Source organism: Petromyzon marinus, unplaced genomic scaffold, assembly GCF_048934315.1.
Source record: "Petromyzon marinus isolate PM22_M1 ecotype Great Lakes invasive population unplaced genomic scaffold, UKy_Petmar_22M1.pri1.0 PM_Scaffold_87, whole genome shotgun sequence".
Lineage (NCBI taxonomy): Eukaryota > Metazoa > Chordata > Hyperoartia > Petromyzontiformes > Petromyzontidae > Petromyzon > Petromyzon marinus.
Window position 1 is genome coordinate 127,301 of NW_027423696.1, and position 19,305 is coordinate 146,605.

At 55.8% G+C, this 19,305-nt stretch overlaps 1 protein-coding gene across 7 annotated transcripts in view; it reads left to right on the top strand.

The window, feature by feature from the left end:
• Nucleotides 1-19,305, top strand: part of LOC142923898 (EVI5-like protein) — a 62,918-nt gene that overhangs the window by 16,417 nt on the left and 27,196 nt on the right. For 4 of the 7 annotated variants that reach the window (XM_076064888.1, XM_076064886.1, XM_076064889.1 and 1 more), the window contains 6 exons: nt 124-1,649; nt 2,834-3,339; nt 4,125-4,311; nt 6,105-6,329; nt 6,963-7,037; nt 7,844-7,969. In XM_076064888.1, the coding sequence (XP_075921003.1) occupies nt 1,452-1,649; nt 2,834-3,339; nt 4,125-4,311; nt 6,105-6,329; nt 6,963-7,037; nt 7,844-7,969 (1,317 nt within the window). In that variant the 5' untranslated portion in view covers nt 124-1,451. The remainder of the gene's footprint in view (nt 1-123; nt 1,650-2,833; nt 3,340-4,124; nt 4,312-6,104; nt 6,330-6,962; nt 7,038-7,843; nt 7,970-19,305) is intronic. The other 3 variants (XM_076064890.1, XM_076064887.1, XM_076064891.1) reach the window with 3 other exon arrangements.

The following is a 19,305-nucleotide window of genomic DNA, read 5'->3' on the forward strand; positions in this document are numbered from 1 at the left end:
GACGACGATGACGATGACGACGACGACCACAATGACGACGATGACGACGACGATGATGTTGACGATGACTACGATGATGACGACGATGACGACGATGACGACCGTTGTCTCCTCTCCTCGCAGGTAACGATGTAAAACGACGTCACGTGGACTCCAGGCCCGGCACCAATCTCCCGCCCTGACCCACCCCCTGACCCCTGACCCCCGACCCCCAACTGCGGCCTCCTACGGCCTCCTCACAACGTCAGCAGGGAGCTCCACCACCATCGCACCACCACCACGACCAACAACACTAACAACACCACCACTACCACCACCAACAACACTAACAACACCACCACCACGACCAACAACACTAACAACACCACCACCACCAACAACACTAACAACACCACCACTACCACCACCAACAACACTAACAACACCACCACCACGACCAACAACACTAACAACACCACCACCAACAACAACACCACTACCACCATCACCACCACCACGACCAACAACACTAGCAACACCACCACCACCACCACTACCACCACGACCAACAACACCACTAACAACACACCACCACCGCCAACAACACCACTACCACCATCACCACCACCACGAACAACACCACCACTAACAACACCACCACCATCGCACCACCATCACCACCACCAACAACACCACTACCACCATCACCACCACCACGAACAACACCACCACTAACAACACCACCACCATCGCACCACCATCACCACCACCAACAACACCACTACCACCATCACCACCACCACGAACAACACCACCACTAACACCACCACCGCACCTGCACTAACTCCACCAGCACTAACACCACCAGCACTAACACCACCAGCACTAGCAATACCACCACAACTAACAACACCACCACTAACAACACCACCACTACCACCACCAGCACTAACAATACCACCACCACTAACACCACCACCACTAACACCACCACCACTAACACCACCACCACACCTGCACTAACACCACCAGCACTAACAACACCACCACTACCACCACCAGCACTAACAATACCACCACCACTAACAACACCACCACTAACACCACCACCGCACAAGCACTAACACTACCACCACTACCACCACCGCACCAGCACTAACGCCACCACCACCACTAACAATACCACCACCACGAACACCACCACCAATACCACCACCGTCACCACCACTACCACCACCACCGCCACTAACACCACCACCACCACCACCGCCACTAACACCGTCACCGCCACTAACACCGCCACTAACACCGCCACTAACACCGTCACCGCCACTAACACCGTCATCGCCACTAACACCGCCACTAACACCGCCACTAACACCGCCACTAACACCGCCACTAACACCGCCACTAACACCGCCACTAACACCGCCACTAACACCGTCACTACCGCCACCTAGCGCGGTGTCTCCATGGCGACCGGGCTGGTGTCTCCATCCCGTGGTGCCGGCTCTCCACTGAGGCCATCGCGCATCAACACCACGGTGCCACGTGCCACCACCGTCACCGCCACCGCCACCACCAGCGCCACCACCACCAGCGCCACCACCACCAGCGCCAACGCCACCACCACCAGCGCCAGCGCCACTACCGCCCAGCCCGGCAGCCAGGTCAGTAGCAGCCGATGATGATGACAAAACCACCATCGCCATCACCACCACCATCATCACCACCGCAACCGCCACCACCACCATCATCACCACCGCCACCACCACCGCCGCCGCCACCGGCGCCGCCACCGGCGCCGCCACCACCACCATCACCACCACCATCACCACCATCATCACCACCGCCACAGCCACCGCCACCACCACCGCCGCCACCACTATCACTGCCACCACCATCGCCATCACCTGACGGAGCCCCCGGGCCTGGGTCACCTGACGGAGCCCTGGGTCACCTGACGGAGCCCTGGGTCACCTGACGGAGCCCTGGGTCACCTAACGGAGCCCTGGGTCACCTGACGGAGCCCCCGGGCCTGGGTCACCTAACGGAGCCCTGGGTCACCTGACGGAGCCCTGGGTCACCTGACGGAGCCCTGGGTCACCTGACGGAGCCCTGGGTCACCTGACGGAGCCCTGGGTCACCTAACGGAGCCCTGGGTCACCTGACGGAGCCCCCGGGCCTGGGTCACCTAACGGAGCCCTGGGTCACCTGACGGAGCCCTGGGTCACCTGACGGAGCCCTGGGTCACCTGACGGAGCCCTGGGTCACCTGACGGAGCCCTGGGTCACCTGACGGAGCCCTGGGTCACCTGACGGAGCCCTGGGTCACCTGACGGAGCCCTGGGTCACCTGACGGAGCCCCCGGGCCTGGGTCACCTGACGGAGCCCTGGGTCACCTGACGGAGCCCTGGGTCACCTGACGGAGCCCTGGGTCACCTGACGGAGCCCTGGGTCACCTGACGGAGCCCTGGGTCACCTGACGGAGCCCTGGGTCACCTGACGGAGCGCTGGGTCACCTGACGGAGCCCCCGGGCCTGGGTCACCTGACGGAGCCCTGGGTCACCTGACGGAGCCCTGGGTCACCTGACGGAGCCCTGGGTCACCTGACGGAGCCCTGGGTCACCTGACGGAGCCTTGGGTCACCTGACGGAGCCCTGGGTCACCTGACGGAGCCCTGGGTCACCTGACGGAGCCCTGGGTTACCTGACAAAGCCCTGGGTCACCTGACGGAGCCCCCGGGCCTGGGGAGGGTTGGCCACGTTGTGCCCCACCCGAGGGTGGTGCCTCCGGCACTTGAGCTCGACGTCGTCTCTGTCCCACTCCCCCACCCCCGCCCGTCCCATCCTCAGCTGCGACTCGCGAAGAAGGAAGTGGAGGAGGAGGTGGAGAAGGTGGCCCCAAACGCTCCGGGCGACACGCCAAACGCTCCGGGCGACACCCAAAACACTCCGGGCGACACCCCAAACGCTCCGGGCGACACCCCAAACACTCCGGGCTACACCCTAAACGCTCCAGGCGACACCCCAAACACTCCAGGCGACACCCCAAACACTCGGGACGAGACTCCAAACACTCGGGACGAGACCCCAAACACTCCGGGCTACACCCTAAACGCTCCAGGCGACACCCCAAACACTCGGGACGAGACTCCAAACACTCCGGGTGACACCCCAAACACTCCGGACGACACCCCAAACACTCCGGGCGACACCCCAAACACTCCAGGCGACACCCCAAACACTCCAGGCGACACCCCAAACGCCCGGGACACTCCCAGCGTGGGCGACGCTCCGACCCCGGAGGCGCTGAGCCCGGACGACGAACAGCTGCTCGCCAAGCTGGAGGAGCAGAACCGGTGAGCGGAGCGCGGAGTGCGGTGTGTGGTGTGTGTGGTGGTGGTGGTGGTGTGTGTGGTGTGTGTGGTGTGTGTGGTGTGTGGAGTGTTGTGTGGTGTGTGTGGTGTGTGTGGTGTGGTGTGTGTGTGGTGTGCGGAGCGGAGAGCCGCTCGCTGTCTCCCCACGTCTCTCCCCATCTCTCCCCACGTCTCTCACCATCTCCCCATCTCCCCATCCCCCCATCTCCCCACGTCTCTCCCCATCTCTCCCCACGTCTCTCACCATCTCCCCATCTCCCCATCCCCCCATCTCCCCACGTCTCTCCCCATCTCTCCCCACGTCTCTCACCATCTCCCCATCTCCCCATCCCCCCATCTCCCCACGTCTCTCCCCATCTCTCCCCACGTCTCTCACCATCTCCCCATCTCCCCATCCCCCCATCTCCCCACGTCTCTCACCATCTCCCCACGTCTCTCACCATCTCCCCATCTCCCCATCCCCCCATCTCCCCACGTCTCCCCACATCTCCCCACATCTCTCCCCACGTCTCTCCCCATCTCTCCCCATCTCTCCCCATCTCTCCCCATCTCCCCACGTCTCTCCCCATCTCCGCACGTCTCTCCCCATCCCCCCATCTCTCCCCATCCCCCCATCTCTCACCATCTCCCCATCTCTCACCATCTCCCCATCTCCCCATCTCTCCCCATCTCCCCACATCTCCCCACATCTCTCCCCACGTCTCTCTCCATCTCCCCCCACATCTCCCTCCGCCCCCGCCCCCCCGCCCCCCCCCGCGCCTCCCCAGGCTGCTGGAGTCAGACAGCCGCTCGCTGTCATTCGGCGGCTCGCGCAGGAACAGCGGCTCCTCCCTCGTGTCCTCCTCGTCGGCCTCCAGCGGCCTGGGCCACATGGACGAGGACGCGTGGTCCGTGTGGGGACACCTGGTCAACGAGTGGGAGGAGGTGTCGCGCAAGCGGGACAAACACGTCAAGGCGAGCTCCGTCGCACGCGGACAGAAGCCGCCCCCCCCCCCCCTCCCCCTCCCGTGTGGCCTCTACACCGTCACCACCGTCACCGCCATCACCGTCACCGTCACCACCACCGTCACCGTCACCACCACCGTCACCGTCACCACCACCGTCACCACCACCATCACCGTCACCACCGCCACCGTCATCACCGTCACCACCACCGTCACCATCATCGTCACCACCACCGTCACCACCACCATCACCACCACCGTCACCACCACCGCCACCGTCACCGTCACCGCCACGACCGCCATCACCGCCACCGCCACCACCACCGTCACCACCACCGCCATCACCGTCACCGCTACCGCCGCCACCACCACCACCGCCACCATCACCACCACCATCACCACCACCATCACCACCACCACCACCACCGCCACCACCACCACCGCCACCATCACCACCACCATCACCACCACCATCACCACCACCACCACCGTCACCACCACCGCCATTTGCCCGGCCTCCTCTGTCTCCCCCTGGCGGCGGTGGTGGTTGCGGTGACGGTGGCGGTGACGGCGGTGGTTGCAGCGACGGGGGCGGTGGCGACGTTGTGTTTGTTGTGTTTTGTTTGTTGTGTTGTATTTGTTGTGTTTGTTGTGTTGTGTTTGTTGTGTTGTATTTGTTGTGTTTGTTGTGTTGTGTTTGTTGTGTTTGTTGTGTTTGTTGTGTTTGTTGTGTTGTGTTTGTTGTGTTGTGTTTGTTGTGTTTGTTGTGTTTTGTTTGTTGTGTTGTATTTGTTGTGTTTGTTGTGTTGTGTTTGTTGTATTGTGTTTGTTGTGTTGTATTTGTTGTGTTTGTTGTGTTTTGTTTGTTGTGTTGTATTTGTTGTGTTTGTTGTGTTGTGTTTGTTGTATTGTGTTTGTTGTGTTGTATTTGTTGTGTTTGTTGTGTTGTGTTTGTTGTGTTTGTTGTGTTGTGTTTGTTGTGTTTGTTGTGTTAATTGTGTTGTGTTAATTGTGTTGTGTTTGTTGTGTGTGTTGTGTTTGTTGTGTGTGTTGTGTGTGTTGTGTTGTGTGTGTTGTGTGTGTTGTGTTGTGTGTGTTGTGTGTGTTGTGTGTTTTGTTGTGTTGTGTTGTGTGTTTTGTTGTGTTGTGTTGTGTTTGTTGTGTGTGTTGTGTGTGTTGTGTGGTGTGTTGTGTGTGTTGTGTGGTGTGTTGTGTGTGTTGTGTTGTGTGTTTTGTTGTGTTGTGTTGTGTGTGTTGTGTGTGTTGTGTGTTTTGTTGTGTTGTGTGTGTTGTGTGTGTTGTGTTTGTTGTGTTTGTTGTGTTGTGTTTGTTGTGTTTGTTGTGTTGTGTTTGTTGTGTTTGTTGTGTTTGTTGTGTTGTGTTTGTTGTGTGTGTTGTATTAATTGTGTTTGTTGTGTTTGTTGTGTTGTGTTTGTTGTGTTAATTGTGTGTGTTGTGTGTGTTGTGTTTGTTGTGTTAATTGTGTTTGTGTTAATTGTGTCTGTTGTGTTTGTTGTGTTGTGTCTGTTGTGTTTGTTGTGTTGTGTTTGTTGTGTTTGTTGTGTGTGTTGTGTTGTGTTTGTTGTATTGTATTTGTTGTGTGTGTGTTTGCTGTGTGTGTTTTGTTGTGTTTGTTGTGTTGTGTTTGTTGTGTTTGCTGTATTAATTGTGTTGTGTTTGTTGTGTGTGTTGTGTGTGTTGTGTTTGCTGTATTAATTGTGTTGTGTTTGTTGTGTTGTGTTTGTTGTGTTTGTTGTGTGTGTTGTGTTTGTTGTGTTTGCTGTGTGTCCCCCCCCCCTACAGGAGCTGGTCCGCAAGGGCATTCCGCACCACTTCCGTGGCATCGCGTGGCAGTTGCTGTGCGGCGCCCAGAACGTGCCGGTGAAGCGACAATACTCGGAGCTGCTGAAGCTGACGTCGCCTTGCCAGCGCCTCATCCGCAGGGACATCGCCCGCACATATCCCGAGCATGAGCTCTTCCGGGAGAAGGACAGCATGGGACAGGAGGTGCTGTTCAATGTCATGAAGGTGAGGGGGTGGGTGTGGGTGGGTGGGTGGGTGAGGGTGTGGGTGGGTGGGTGAGTGGGTGAGTGGGTGGGTGAGTGGGTGAGCGAGCGAGCGGGTGGGTGAGCAAGCGGGTGGGTGAGCGAGCGGGTGGGTGAGCGAGCGGGTGGGTGAGCGAGCGGGTGAGCGAGCGGGTGAGTGGGTGGGTGAGCGGGTGTGTGGGTGAGTGAGTGGGTGAGTGGGTGGGTGAGCGGGTGGGTAGGTGGGTGAGTTAGTGGGTGAGTGAGTGAGTGGGTGAGTGAGTGAGTGAGTGGGTGAGTGAGTGGGTGAGTGAGTGAGTGGGTGAGTGAGTGGGTGAGTGAGTGAGTGAGTGGGTGAGTGAGTAAGTGGGTGAGTGAGTGGGTGAGTGAGTGAGTGGGTGAGTGAGTGAGTGAGTGACTGGGTGAGTCGCCCTTCATGGGCACTGCTGCTGCTCGTGCTAACAACACTTGCTCCAAGGCTACGAGAGGGGGGAGCTCCTTTGTCCTTTCTCCACCCATTGTCGTCCTTTCTCCACCCATTGTCGTCCTTTCTCCACCCATTGTTGTCCTTTCTCCACCCATTGTCGTCCTTTCTCCACCCATTGTCGTCGTCCTTTTCTCCACGCATTGCGTGCAGGCCTACTCCCTGGTGGACCCCGAGGTGGGCTACTGCCAGGGCAGCGCCTTCATCGTGGGCCTCCTGCTCATGCAGGTGAGGCTCTGAAGCGGTCGCGCCGGGTCGGAGCAGGGGGCGGCCTTGGTGGGGGCGCTGGCCGGTGGCCGGTGGCCGGTGGCCGGTGGCCGGTGTCACTTCGGCAGACGCCGCAGCCTTGCGTCTGATCTCTTTCTGTTCTCTTTTTTTTTTTTGAAGCCTTTCCTTGAAGCCGCTTGCGGCACCGCTCCCTCACGCGCGGTTTACGACGTCACTTCCTGCTCCGCGCGCCCCTCACGCGCGATTCATGACGTCACTTCCTGCCCCGCCCCCCCCCCCCCCCCCCGTGTGCGATCGATGCAGTCACTTCCTGCCCGCCCCCCCCCCCGACCACCACCGCCGCGCTCCCCTCGCGCGACTGATGACATCACTTCCTGCCCGCTCGTCCCCTCCGCGCGCGATTGATGACATCACTTCCTGCCCGCTTGTCCACCCCCCTCCCGTCCCGCGCGCGATTGACGACGTCACTTCCTGCCCCCCCCTCCTCCACCACCGCGCTCCCCTCGCGCGATTGATGACATCACTTCCTGCCCGCCCCCCCCCCCTCCCGTCCCGCGTACGATCGACGAAGTCACTTCCTGCCCCCCCCCCCCACCGCGCTCCCCTCGCGCAATTGATGACATCACTTCCTGCCCGCTCCCCTCCCGCCCCGCGCGCCATCGACGACGTCACTTCCTGCCCCCCACCCCACCGCGCTCCCCTCGCGCGACTGATGACATCACTTCCTGCCCGCCCGCCCGCCCGCCCCCTCCGCGCGCGATTGATGACGTCACTTCCCGCCCGCCCTTGCCCGACTGCAAACGCAGATGCCGGAGGAGGACGCCTTCTGCGTGTTCGTTCGCCTCATGCAAGAGTACCGCCTCCGTGAGCTCTTTAAACCCAGCATGGCCGAGCTGGGCCTCTGCATCTACCAGTTTGAGTGCATGATACAGGTGGGGCGACCACTTCAGCGGCGACGGCAAACGAACCGACACTTTTTGATTTAGAGCTTTCGTGACTGCAAGTAATTCGTATTCTTAGGCTCTTTCGGTAAAGTCACGTTGAAGGGAAACAATAAAATAATTTTAAAAATATATATAAAACAATAAAAAAAAAATCTCACGACGTTTGGACCGTAACACAAACGGTCGTCATCAGGTGTGTCGGTTTGCATTAAGTTATTTATTTTTAAACGGTGTATTTATTCATTTATAAAAAACCGTTAGCGCCACGCGCAGCGATTTTGCAGTTTGTTTAGAAGGACTAGTCCATCTATGTTCTGAAAAGAGGGGGGAGACGAAAAATTAATGTATGCCGTCTGAAAGCCACCGTAAGCGTGAACAATCAATTAAGACCTGAAATGGTTTATCAAATCTTTCCAATGATTGCTAAGCCAGAATCCATCTTCTCGGTTGAAATTTACAGAGGTTCTTTGTAAGCCATCTGGCTACCATGAGAGATTCGTTCACGAGGCTATCCACATATACAAGCACAGAGACAATTTCAACCGAGAAGATGGATTCTGGCTTAGCAATCATTGGAAAGATTTGATAAACCATTTCGGGTCTTAATTGATTGTTCACGCTTACGGTGGCTTTCAGACAGCATACATTAATTTTTCGTCTCCCCCCTCCTCTTTTCAGAACATAGATGGACTAGTCCTTCTAAATAAACTGACAAATCGCTGCGCGTGGCGCTGACGTTTTTTAAATAAATAAATAAATACACCGTAGACAAATAAATTTATTAATGCGAACCGACACACCTGATGACGACCGTTTGTGCTACGGTCGAAACGCCGTGAGAATTTTTTTATTGTTTTATATATATATTTTAAAATTATTTTATTGTTTCCCTTCAACGTGACTTTACCGAAAGAGCCTAAGAATGCGAAGCAACACTTATGAACATCAATTTTTTGTTTTGTTAACGCGCACGTAATATTTATGTCGTACACCAGGTGCGAGCCGAGCCGGGCCCGTGGCACACGTCAAAGGGGCCGTTAATAAATGACGTCATGGACCTGGGGGGTGGGGCGGGGTGGGGGAGGGTCAGACATTTGTGACGATGTGTGATGAGGGGGAGGGGAGGGGGTTGAGAAATGTGACGTCACGTCAAAATTGCGCAACTTTATGAATAAATACAGACAACACGTTCTGCTTAAATTTCGGTTTAAAGCTTTCGTGACTGCAGGGATTAATATTATTGGTTCTTTCGGTAAAGTCACCACCACGTAGAAGGGAACCAATGAAATAATACAAAATATTATAAAGTACTAAAAATATGATGAAATAACATTTTTAATTATTTTATTGGTTTATTATTTTTATTATTTTTATGGTATGGTAGCTGCTTGTTGCCGCTACCATAATCCGGTACCGGGCGTCGCATCAACGGGGCGCGTCCAAATCGCCACGCGCGACGCGAAACCTCGATCATTGCCCGCGCCGGCCGCTGGCGGGTTCCTGCGTTTTAATAAACTCGACGCGATTTAAACCCCCGACGGCAAACGCTCCCTAAGCGGGAGTTTTGCCGTGGATGACATAGATCCCCCGCTCCCTAAGCGCGAGTTTTACCGTGGATGACATAGATCCTTCTCGCGCGCTAAGCGCGAGTTTTGCCGTGGATGACATAGATCACCAGCGCGCTAAGCGGGAGTTTTGCCGTGGATGACATAGATCCCCAGCGCGCTAAGCGCGGGTTTTACCGTGGATGACATAGATCACCAGCGCGCTAAGCGGGAGTTTTTCCGTGGATGACATAGATCCCCAGCGCGCTAAGCGCGAGTTTTGCCGTGGATGACATAGATCCCCAGCGCGCTAAGCGGGAGTTTTGCCGTGGATGACATAGATCCCCAGCGCGCTAAGCGCGGGTTTTACCGTGGATGACATAGATCACCAGCGCGCTAAGCGGGAGTTTTTCCGTGGATGACATAGATCCCCAGCGTGCTAAGCGGGAGTTTTGCCGTGGATGACATAGATCTCTCGCGTGCTAAGCGGGAGTTTTGTCGTGGATGACATAGATCCCCAGCGTGCTAAGCGGGAGTTTTACCGTGGATGACATAGATCCCCAGCGTGCTAAGCATGAGTTTTGCCGTGGATGACATAGATCCCCAGCGTGCTAAGCGCGAGTTTTGCCGTGGATGACATAGATCCCCAGCGCGCTAAGCGCGGGTTTTACCGTGGATGACATAGATCCTTCTCGCGCGCTAAGCGGGAGTTTTACCGTGGATGACATAGATCCTTCTCGCGCGCTAAGCGGGAGTTTTGCTGTGGATGACATAGATCACCAGCGCGCTAAGCGGGAGTTTTACCGTGGATGACATAGATCCCCAGCGTACTAAGCGGGAGTTTTGCCGTGGATGACATAGATCCCCAGCGTGCTAAGCGCGAGTTTTGCCGTGGATGACATAGATCCCCAGCGCGCTAAGCGCGGGTTTTACCGTGGATGACATAGATCCTTCTCGCGCGCTAAGCGGGAGTTTTACCGTGGATGACATAGATCCTTCTCGCGCGCTAAGCGGGAGTTTTGCTGTGGATGACATAGATCACCAGCGCGCTAAGCGGGAGTTTTACCGTGGATGACATAGATCCCCAGCGTACTAAGCGGGAGTTTTACCGTGGATGACATAGATCCCCAGCGCGCTAAGCGGGAGTTTTACCGTGGGTGACATAGATCCCCAGCGTGCTAAGCGGGAGTTTTACCGTGGATGACATAGATCTCTCGCGCGCTAAGCGGGAGTTTTGCCGTGGATGACATAGATCCCCAGCGTGCTAAGCGGGAGTTTTGTGGGTGGATGACATAGATCCCCCGCGCTCTAAGCGCGAGTTTTTGCCGTGGATGACATAGATCCTTCTTGCGCGCTAAGCGGGAGTTTTGCCGTGGATGACATAGATCCCCAGCGCGCTAAGCGCGAGTTTTGCCGTGGATGACATAGATCACCAGCGCGCTAAGCGGGAGTTTTGCCGTGGATGACATAGATCACCAGCGCGCTAAGCGGGAGTTTTGCCGTGGATGACATAGATCACCAGCGTGCTAAGCGCGAGTTTTACCGTGGATGACATAGATCCACCGCGCGCTAAGCGGGAGTTTTGCCGTGGATGACATAGATCCCCAGCGCGCTAAGCGGGAGTTTGCCGTGGATGACATAGATCCCCAGCGCGCTAAGCGCGAGTTTTGCCGTGGATGACATAGATCCCCAGCGCGCTAAGCGGGAGTTTTACCGTGGATGACATAGATCCCCAGCGCGCTAAGCGGGAGTTTTGCCGTGGATGACATAGATCCACCGCGCGCTAAGCGGGAGTTTTGCCGTGGATGACATAGATCACCCGCGCGCTAAGCGGAAGTTTTGCTGTGGATGACATAGATCCCCAGCGTGCTAAGCGCGAGTTTTACCGTGGATAACATAGATCCCCAGCGTGCTAAGCAGGAGTTTTGCCGTGGATGACATAGATCACCAGTGTGCTAAGCGGGAGTTTTGCTGTGGATGACATAGATCCCCAGCGTGCTAAGCGCGAGTTTTACCGTGGATAACATAGATCCCCCGCGTGCTAAGCGGGAGTTTTGCCGTGGATGACATAGATCACCAGCGTGCTAAGCGGGAGTTTTGCCGTGGATGACATAGTTCCACCGCGCGCTAAGCGGGAGTTTTGCCGTGGATGACATAGATCCCCCGCGTGCTAAGCGCGAGTTTTGCCGTGGATGACATAGATCCCCAGCGTGCTAAGCGGGAGTTTTGTCGTGGATGACATAGATCCCCAGCGTGCTAAGCGGGAGTTTTGCCGTGGATGACATAGATCCCCAGCGCGCTAAGCGGGAGTTTTGCCGTGGATGACATAGATCCCCAGCGTGCTAAGCGCGGGTTTTACCGTGGATGACATAGATCCTTCTCGCGCGCTAAGCGCGAGTTTTGCCGTGGATAACATAGATCCCCAGCGTGCTAAGCGCGAGTTTTACCGTGGATGACATAGATCCCCAGCGTGCTAAGCGGGAGTTTTACCGTGGATGACATAGATCCCCAGCGTGCTAAGCGCGAGTTTTGCCGTGGATGACATAGATCCCCCGCGTGCTAAGCGGGAGTTTTGCCGTGGATGACATAGATCCCCAGCGCGCTAAGCGGGAGTTTTACCGTGGATGACATAGATCCCCAGCGTGCTAAGCGGGAGTTTTACCGTGGATGACATAGATCCACCGCGCGCTAAGCGGGAGTTTTGCCGTGGATGACATAGATCACCCGCGCGCTAAGCGGAAGTTTTGCTGTGGATGACATAGATCCCCAGCGTGCTAAGCGCGAGTTTTACCGTGGATAACATAGATCCCCAGCGTGCTAAGCAGGAGTTTTGCCGTGGATGACATAGATCACCAGCGTGCTAAGCGGGAGTTTTACCGTGGATGACATAGATCCCCAGCGTACTAAGCGGGAGTTTTACCGTGGATGACATAGATCCCCAGCGCGCTAAGCGGGAGTTTTACCGTGGGTGACATAGATCCCCAGCGTGCTAAGCGGGAGTTTTACCGTGGATGACATAGATCTCTCGCGCGCTAAGCGGGAGTTTTGCCGTGGATGACATAGATCCCCAGCGTGCTAAGCGGGAGTTTTGTGGGTGGATGACATAGATCCCCCGCGCTCTAAGCGCGAGTTTTTGCCGTGGATGACATAGATCCTTCTTGCGCGCTAAGCGGGAGTTTTGCCGTGGATGACATAGATCCCCAGCGCGCTAAGCGCGAGTTTTGCCGTGGATGACATAGATCACCAGCGCGCTAAGCGGGAGTTTTGCCGTGGATGACATAGATCACCAGCGTGCTAAGCGCGAGTTTTACCGTGGATGACATAGATCCACCGCGCGCTAAGCGGGAGTTTGCCGTGGATGACATAGATCCCCAGCGCGCTAAGCGGGAGTTTTGTCGTGGATGACATAGATCCCCAGCGCGCTAAGCGCGAGTTTTGCCGTGGATGACATAGATCCCCAGCGCGCTAAGCGGGAGTTTTGCCGTGGATGACATAGATCCCCAGCGTGCTAAGCGCGGGTTTTACCGTGGATGACATAGATCCACCGCGCGCTAAGCGGGAGTTTTGCCGTGGATAACATAGATCCCCAGCGTGCTAAGCGCGAGTTTTACCGTGGATGACATAGATCCCCAGCGTGCTAAGCGGGAGTTTTACCGTGGATGACATAGATCCCCAGCGTGCTAAGCGCGAGTTTTGCCGTGGATGACATAGATCCCCCGCGTGCTAAGCGGGAGTTTTGCCGTGGATGACATAGATCCCCAGCGTGCTAAGCGGGAGTTTTGCCGTGGATGACATAGTTCCACCGCGCGCTAAGCGGGAGTTTTGCCGTGGATGACATAGATCCCCCGCGTGCTAAGCGCGAGTTTTGCCGTGGATGACATAGTTCCCCAGCGTGCTAAGCGGGAGTTTTGTCGTGGATGACATAGATCCCCAGCGCGCTAAGCAGGAGTTTTGCCGTGGATGACATAGATCCCCAGCGCGCTAAGCGGGAGTTTTGCCGTGGATGACATAGATCCCCAGCGTGCTAAGCGCGGGTTTTACCGTGGATGACATAGATCCTTCTCGCGCGCTAAGCGCGAGTTTTGCCGTGGATGACATAGATCACCAGCGTGCTAAGCGCGAGTTTTACTGTGGATGACATAGATCCTTCTCGCGCGCTAAGCGGGAGTTTTGCCGTGGATGACATAGATCACCAGCGCGCTAAGCGGGAGTTTTGCCGTGGATGACATAGATCACCAGCGTGCTAAGCGCGGGTTTTACCGTGGATGACATCGATCCTTCTCGCGCGCTAAGCGGGAGTTTTGCCGTGGATGACATAGATCACCAGCGTGCTAAGCGCGAGTTTTGCCGTGGATGACATAGATCCCCCGCTCCCTAAGCGCAAGTTTTACCGTGGATGACATAGATCCCCAGCGTGCTAAGCGCGAGTTTTACCGTGGATGACATAGATCCTCCGCGCGCTAAGTGGGAGTTTTACAGTGGATGACATAGATCCCCAGCGCGCTAAGCGGGAGTTTTGTGCGTGGATGACATAGATCACCAGCGCGCTAAGCGCGAGTTTTACCGTGGATGACATAGATCCCCAGCGCGCTAAGCGCGAGTTTTACCGTGGATGACATAGATCACCAGTGTGCTAAGCGCGAGTTTTGCGCGTGGATGACATAGATCACCAGTGTGCTAAGCGCGAGTTTTACCGTGGATGACATAGATCCCCAGCGCGCTAAGCGGGAGTTTTGCCGTGGATGACATAGATCCCCAGCGCGCTAAGCGAGAGTTTTGCCGTGGATGACATAGATCCCCAGCGTGCTAAGCGGGAGTTTTGCCGTGGATGACATAGATCACCAGCGTGCTAAGCGCGAGTTTTGCGCGTGGATGACATAAATCACCAGCGTGCTAAGCGGGAGTTTTGTGCGTGGATGACATAGATCACCAGCGCGCTAAGCTCGAGTTTTGCTGTGGATGACATAGATCCCCAGCGCGCTAAGCGTGAGTTTTGCCGTGGATGACATAGATCACCAGCGCTCTAAGCGGGAGTTTTGCCGTGGATGACATAGATCACCAGCGTGCTAAGCGCGAGTTTTGCGCGTGGATGACATAGATCACCAGCGTGCTAAGCGCGAGTTTTACCGTGGATGACATAGATCACCAGCGTGCTAAGCGGGAGTTTTGCCGTGGATGACATAGATCCCCAGCGTGCTAAGCGGGAGTTTTGCCGTGGATGACATAGATCCCTCATGTGCTAAGCGGGAGTTTTACCGTGGATGACATAGATCACCAGCGCGCTAAGCGCGAGTTTTACCATGGATGACATAGATCCCCAGTGCGCTAAGCGGGAGTTTTGCCGTGGATGACATAGATCACCAGCGTGCTAAGCGCGAGTTTTACCGTGGATGACATAGATCCACCGCGCGCTAAGCGGGAGTTTGCCGTGGATGACATAGATCCCCAGCGCGCTAAGCGGGAGTTTTGTCGTGGATGACATAGATCCCCAGCGCGCTAAGCGCGAGTTTTGCCGTGGATGACATAGATCCCCAGCGCGCTAAGCGGGAGTTTTGCCGTGGATGACATAGATCCCCAGCGTGCTAAGCGCGGGTTTTACCGTGGATGACATAGATCCACCGCGCGCTAAGCGGGAGTTTTGCCGTGGATAACATAGATCCCCAGCGTGCTAAGCGCGAGTTTTACCGTGGATGACATAGATCCCCAGCGTGCTAAGCGGGAGTTTTACCGTGGATGACATAGATCCCCAGCGTGCTAAGCGCGAGTTTTGCCGTGGATGACATAGATCCCCCGCGTGCTAAGCGGGAGTTTTGCCGTGGATGACATAGATCCCCAGCGTGCTAAGCGGGAGTTTTGCCGTGGATGACATAGTTCCACCGCGCGCTAAGCGGGAGTTTTGCCGTGGATGACATAGATCCCCCGCGTGCTAAGCGCGAGTTTTGCCGTGGATGACATAGATCCCCAGCGTGCTAAGCGGGAGTTTTGTCGTGGATGACATAGATCCCCAGCGCGCTAAGCGGGAGTTTTGCCGTGGATGACATAGATCCCCAGCGCGCTAAGCGGGAGTTTTGCCGTGGATGACATAGATCCCCAGCGTGCTAAGCGCGGGTTTTACCGTGGATGACATAGATCCTTCTCGCGCGCTAAGCGCGAGTTTTGCCGTGGATGACATAGATCACCAGCGTGCTAAGCGCGAGTTTTACTGTGGATGACATAGATCCTTCTCGCGCGCTAAGCGGGAGTTTTGCCGTGGATGACATAGATCACCAGCGCGCTAAGCGGGAGTTTTGCCGTGGATGACATAGATCACCAGCGTGCTAAGCGCGGGTTTTACCGTGGATGACATAGATCCTTCTCGCGCGCTAAGCGGGAGTTTTGCCGTGGATGACATAGATCACCAGCGTGCTAAGCGCGAGTTTTGCCGTGGATGACATAGATCCCCCGCTCCCTAAGCGCAAGTTTTACCGTGGATGACATAGATCCCCAGCGTGCTAAGCGCGAGTTTTACCGTGGATGACATAGATCCTCCGCGCGCTAAGTGGGAGTTTTACAGTGGATGACATAGATCCCCAGCGCGCTAAGCGGGAGTTTTGTGCGTGGATGACATAGATCACCAGCGCGCTAAGCGCGAGTTTTACCGTGGATGACATAGATCCCCAGCGCGCTAAGCGCGAGTTTTACCGTGGATGACATAGATCACCAGCGTGCTAAGCGCGAGTTTTGCGCGTGGATGACATAGATCACCAGTGTGCTAAGCGCGAGTTTTACCGTGGATGACATAGATCCCCAGCGCGCTAAGCGGGAGTTTTGCCGTGGATGACATAGATCCCCAGCGCGCTAAGCGAGAGTTTTGCCGTGGATGACATAGATCCCCAGCGTGCTAAGCGGGAGTTTTGCCGTGGATGACATAGATCACCAGCGTGCTAAGCGCGAGTTTTGCGCGTGGATGACATAAATCACCAGCGTGCTAAGCGGGAGTTTTGTGCGTGGATGACATAGATCACCAGCGCGCTAAGCTCGAGTTTTGCTGTGGATGACATAGATCCCCAGCGCGCTAAGCGTGAGTTTTGCCGTGGATGACATAGATCACCAGCGCGCTAAGCGGGAGTTTTGCCGTGGATGACATAGTTCCACCGCGCGCTAAGCGGGAGTTTTGCCGTGGATGACATAGATCCCCCGCGTGCTAAGCGCGAGTTTTGCCGTGGATGACATAGATCCCCAGCGTGCTAAGCGGGAGTTTTGTCGTGGATGACATAGATCCCCAGCGCGCTAAGCGGGAGTTTTGCCGTGGATGACATAGATCCCCAGCGCGCTAAGCGGGAGTTTTGCCGTGGATGACATAGATCCCCAGCGTGCTAAGCGCGGGTTTTACCGTGGATGACATAGATCCTTCTCGCGCGCTAAGCGCGAGTTTTGCCGTGGATGACATAGATCACCAGCGTGCTAAGCGCGAGTTTTACTGTGGATGACATAGATCCTTCTCGCGCGCTAAGCGGGAGTTTTGCCGTGGATGACATAGATCACCAGCGCGCTAAGCGGGAGTTTTGCCGTGGATGACATAGATCACCAGCGTGCTAAGCGCGGGTTTTACCGTGGATGACATAGATCCTTCTCGCGCGCTAAGCGGGAGTTTTGCCGTGGATGACATAGATCACCAGCGTGCTAAGCGCGAGTTTTGCCGTGGATGACATAGATCCCCCGCTCCCTAAGCGCAAGTTTTACCGTGGATGACATAGATCCCCAGCGTGCTAAGCGCGAGTTTTACCGTGGATGACATAGATCCTCCGCGCGCTAAGTGGGAGTTTTACAGTGGATGACATAGATCCCCAGCGCGCTAAGCGGGAGTTTTGTGCGTGGATGACATAGATCACCAGCGCGCTAAGCGCGAGTTTTACCGTGGATGACATAGATCCCCAGCGCGCTAAGCGCGAGTTTTACCGTGGATGACATAGATCACCAGCGTGCTAAGCGCGAGTTTTGCGCGTGGATGACATAGATCACCAGTGTGCTAAGCGCGAGTTTTACCGTGGATGACATAGATCCCCAGCGCGCTAAGCGGGAGTTTTGCCGTGGATGACATAGATCCCCAGCGCGCTAAGCGAGAGTTTTGCCGTGGATGACATAGATCCCCAGCGTGCTAAGCGGGAGTTTTGCCGTGGATGACATAGATCACCAGCGTGCTAAGCGCGAGTTTTGCGCGTGGATGACATAAATCACCAGCGTGCTAAGCGGGAGTTTTGTGCGTGGATGACATAGATCACCAGCGCGCTAAGCTCGAGTTTTGCTGTGGATGACATAGATCCCCAGCGCGCTAAGCGTGAGTTTTGCCGTGGATGACATAGATCACCAGCGCGCTAAGCGGGAGTTTTGCCGTGGATGACATAGATCACCAGCGTGCTAAGCGCGAGTTTTGCGCGTGGATGACATAGATCACCAGCGTGCTAAGCGCGAGTTTTACCGTGGATGACATAGATCACCAGCGTGCTAAGCGGGAGTTTTGCCGTGGATGACATAGATCCCCAGCGTGCTAAGCGGGAGTTTTGCCGTGGATGACATAGATCCCTCATGTGCTAAGCGGGAGTTTTACCGTGGATGACATAGATCACCAGCGCGCTAAGCGCGAGTTTTACCATGGATGACATAGATCCCCAGTGCGCTAAGCGGGAGTTTTGCCGTGGATGACATAGATCACCAGCGTGCCAAGTGGGAGTTTTGCGTGTGGATGACATAGATCACCAGCGTGCTAAGCGCGAGTTTTGCGCGTGGATGACATAGATCACCAGCGTGCTAAGCGGGAGTTTTGTGCGTGGATGACATAGATCCCCCGCACGCTAAGCGCGAGTTTTGTGCGTGGATGACATAGATCACCAGCGTGCTAAGCGCGAGTTTTGCCGTGGATGACATAGATCCCTCATGTGCTAAGCGGGAGTTTTGCCGTGGATGACATAGATCCCCAGCGCGCTAAGCGGGAGTTTTGTCGTTAATGACATAGATCGCCAGCGCGCTAAGCGGGAGTTTTGCCGTGGATGACATAGATCACCAGCGTGCTAAGCGCGAGTTTTACCGTAGATGACATAGATCCCCCGCACGCTAAGCGCGAGTTTTGCCCTGGATGACATAGATCCCCAGCGTGCTAAGCGCGAGTTTTACCGTGGATGACATAGATCACCAGCGTGCTAAGCGCGAGTCTTGCGCGTGGATGACATAGATCACCAGCGTGCTAAGCGCGAGTTTTGTGCGTGGATGACATAGATCCCCAGCGTGCTAAGCGCGAGTTTTACCGTGGATGACATAGATCACCAGCGTGCTAAGCGCGAGTCTTGCGCGTGGATGACATAGATCACCAGCGTGCTAAGCGCGAGTTTTGTGCGTGGATGACATAGATCCCCAGCGTGCTAAGCGCGAGTTTTACCGTGGATGACATAGATCACCAGCGTGCTAAGCGCGAGTCTTGCGCGTGGATGACATAGATCACCAGCGTGCTAAGCGCGAGTTTTGCGCGTGGATGACATAGATCACCAGCGTGCTAAGCGCGAGTTTTGTGCGTGGATGACATAGATCACCAGCGTGCTAAGCGCGAGTTTTGTGCGTGGATGACATAGGTCACCAGCGTGCTAAGCGGGAGTTTTGCCGTGGATGACATAGATCCCCAGCGTGCTAAGCGCGATGTTTGCCGTGGATGACATAGATCACCAGCGTGCTAAGCGCGATGTTTGCCGTGGATGACATAGATCACCAGCGTGCTAAGCGCGAGTTTTGTGCGTGGATGACATAGATCAC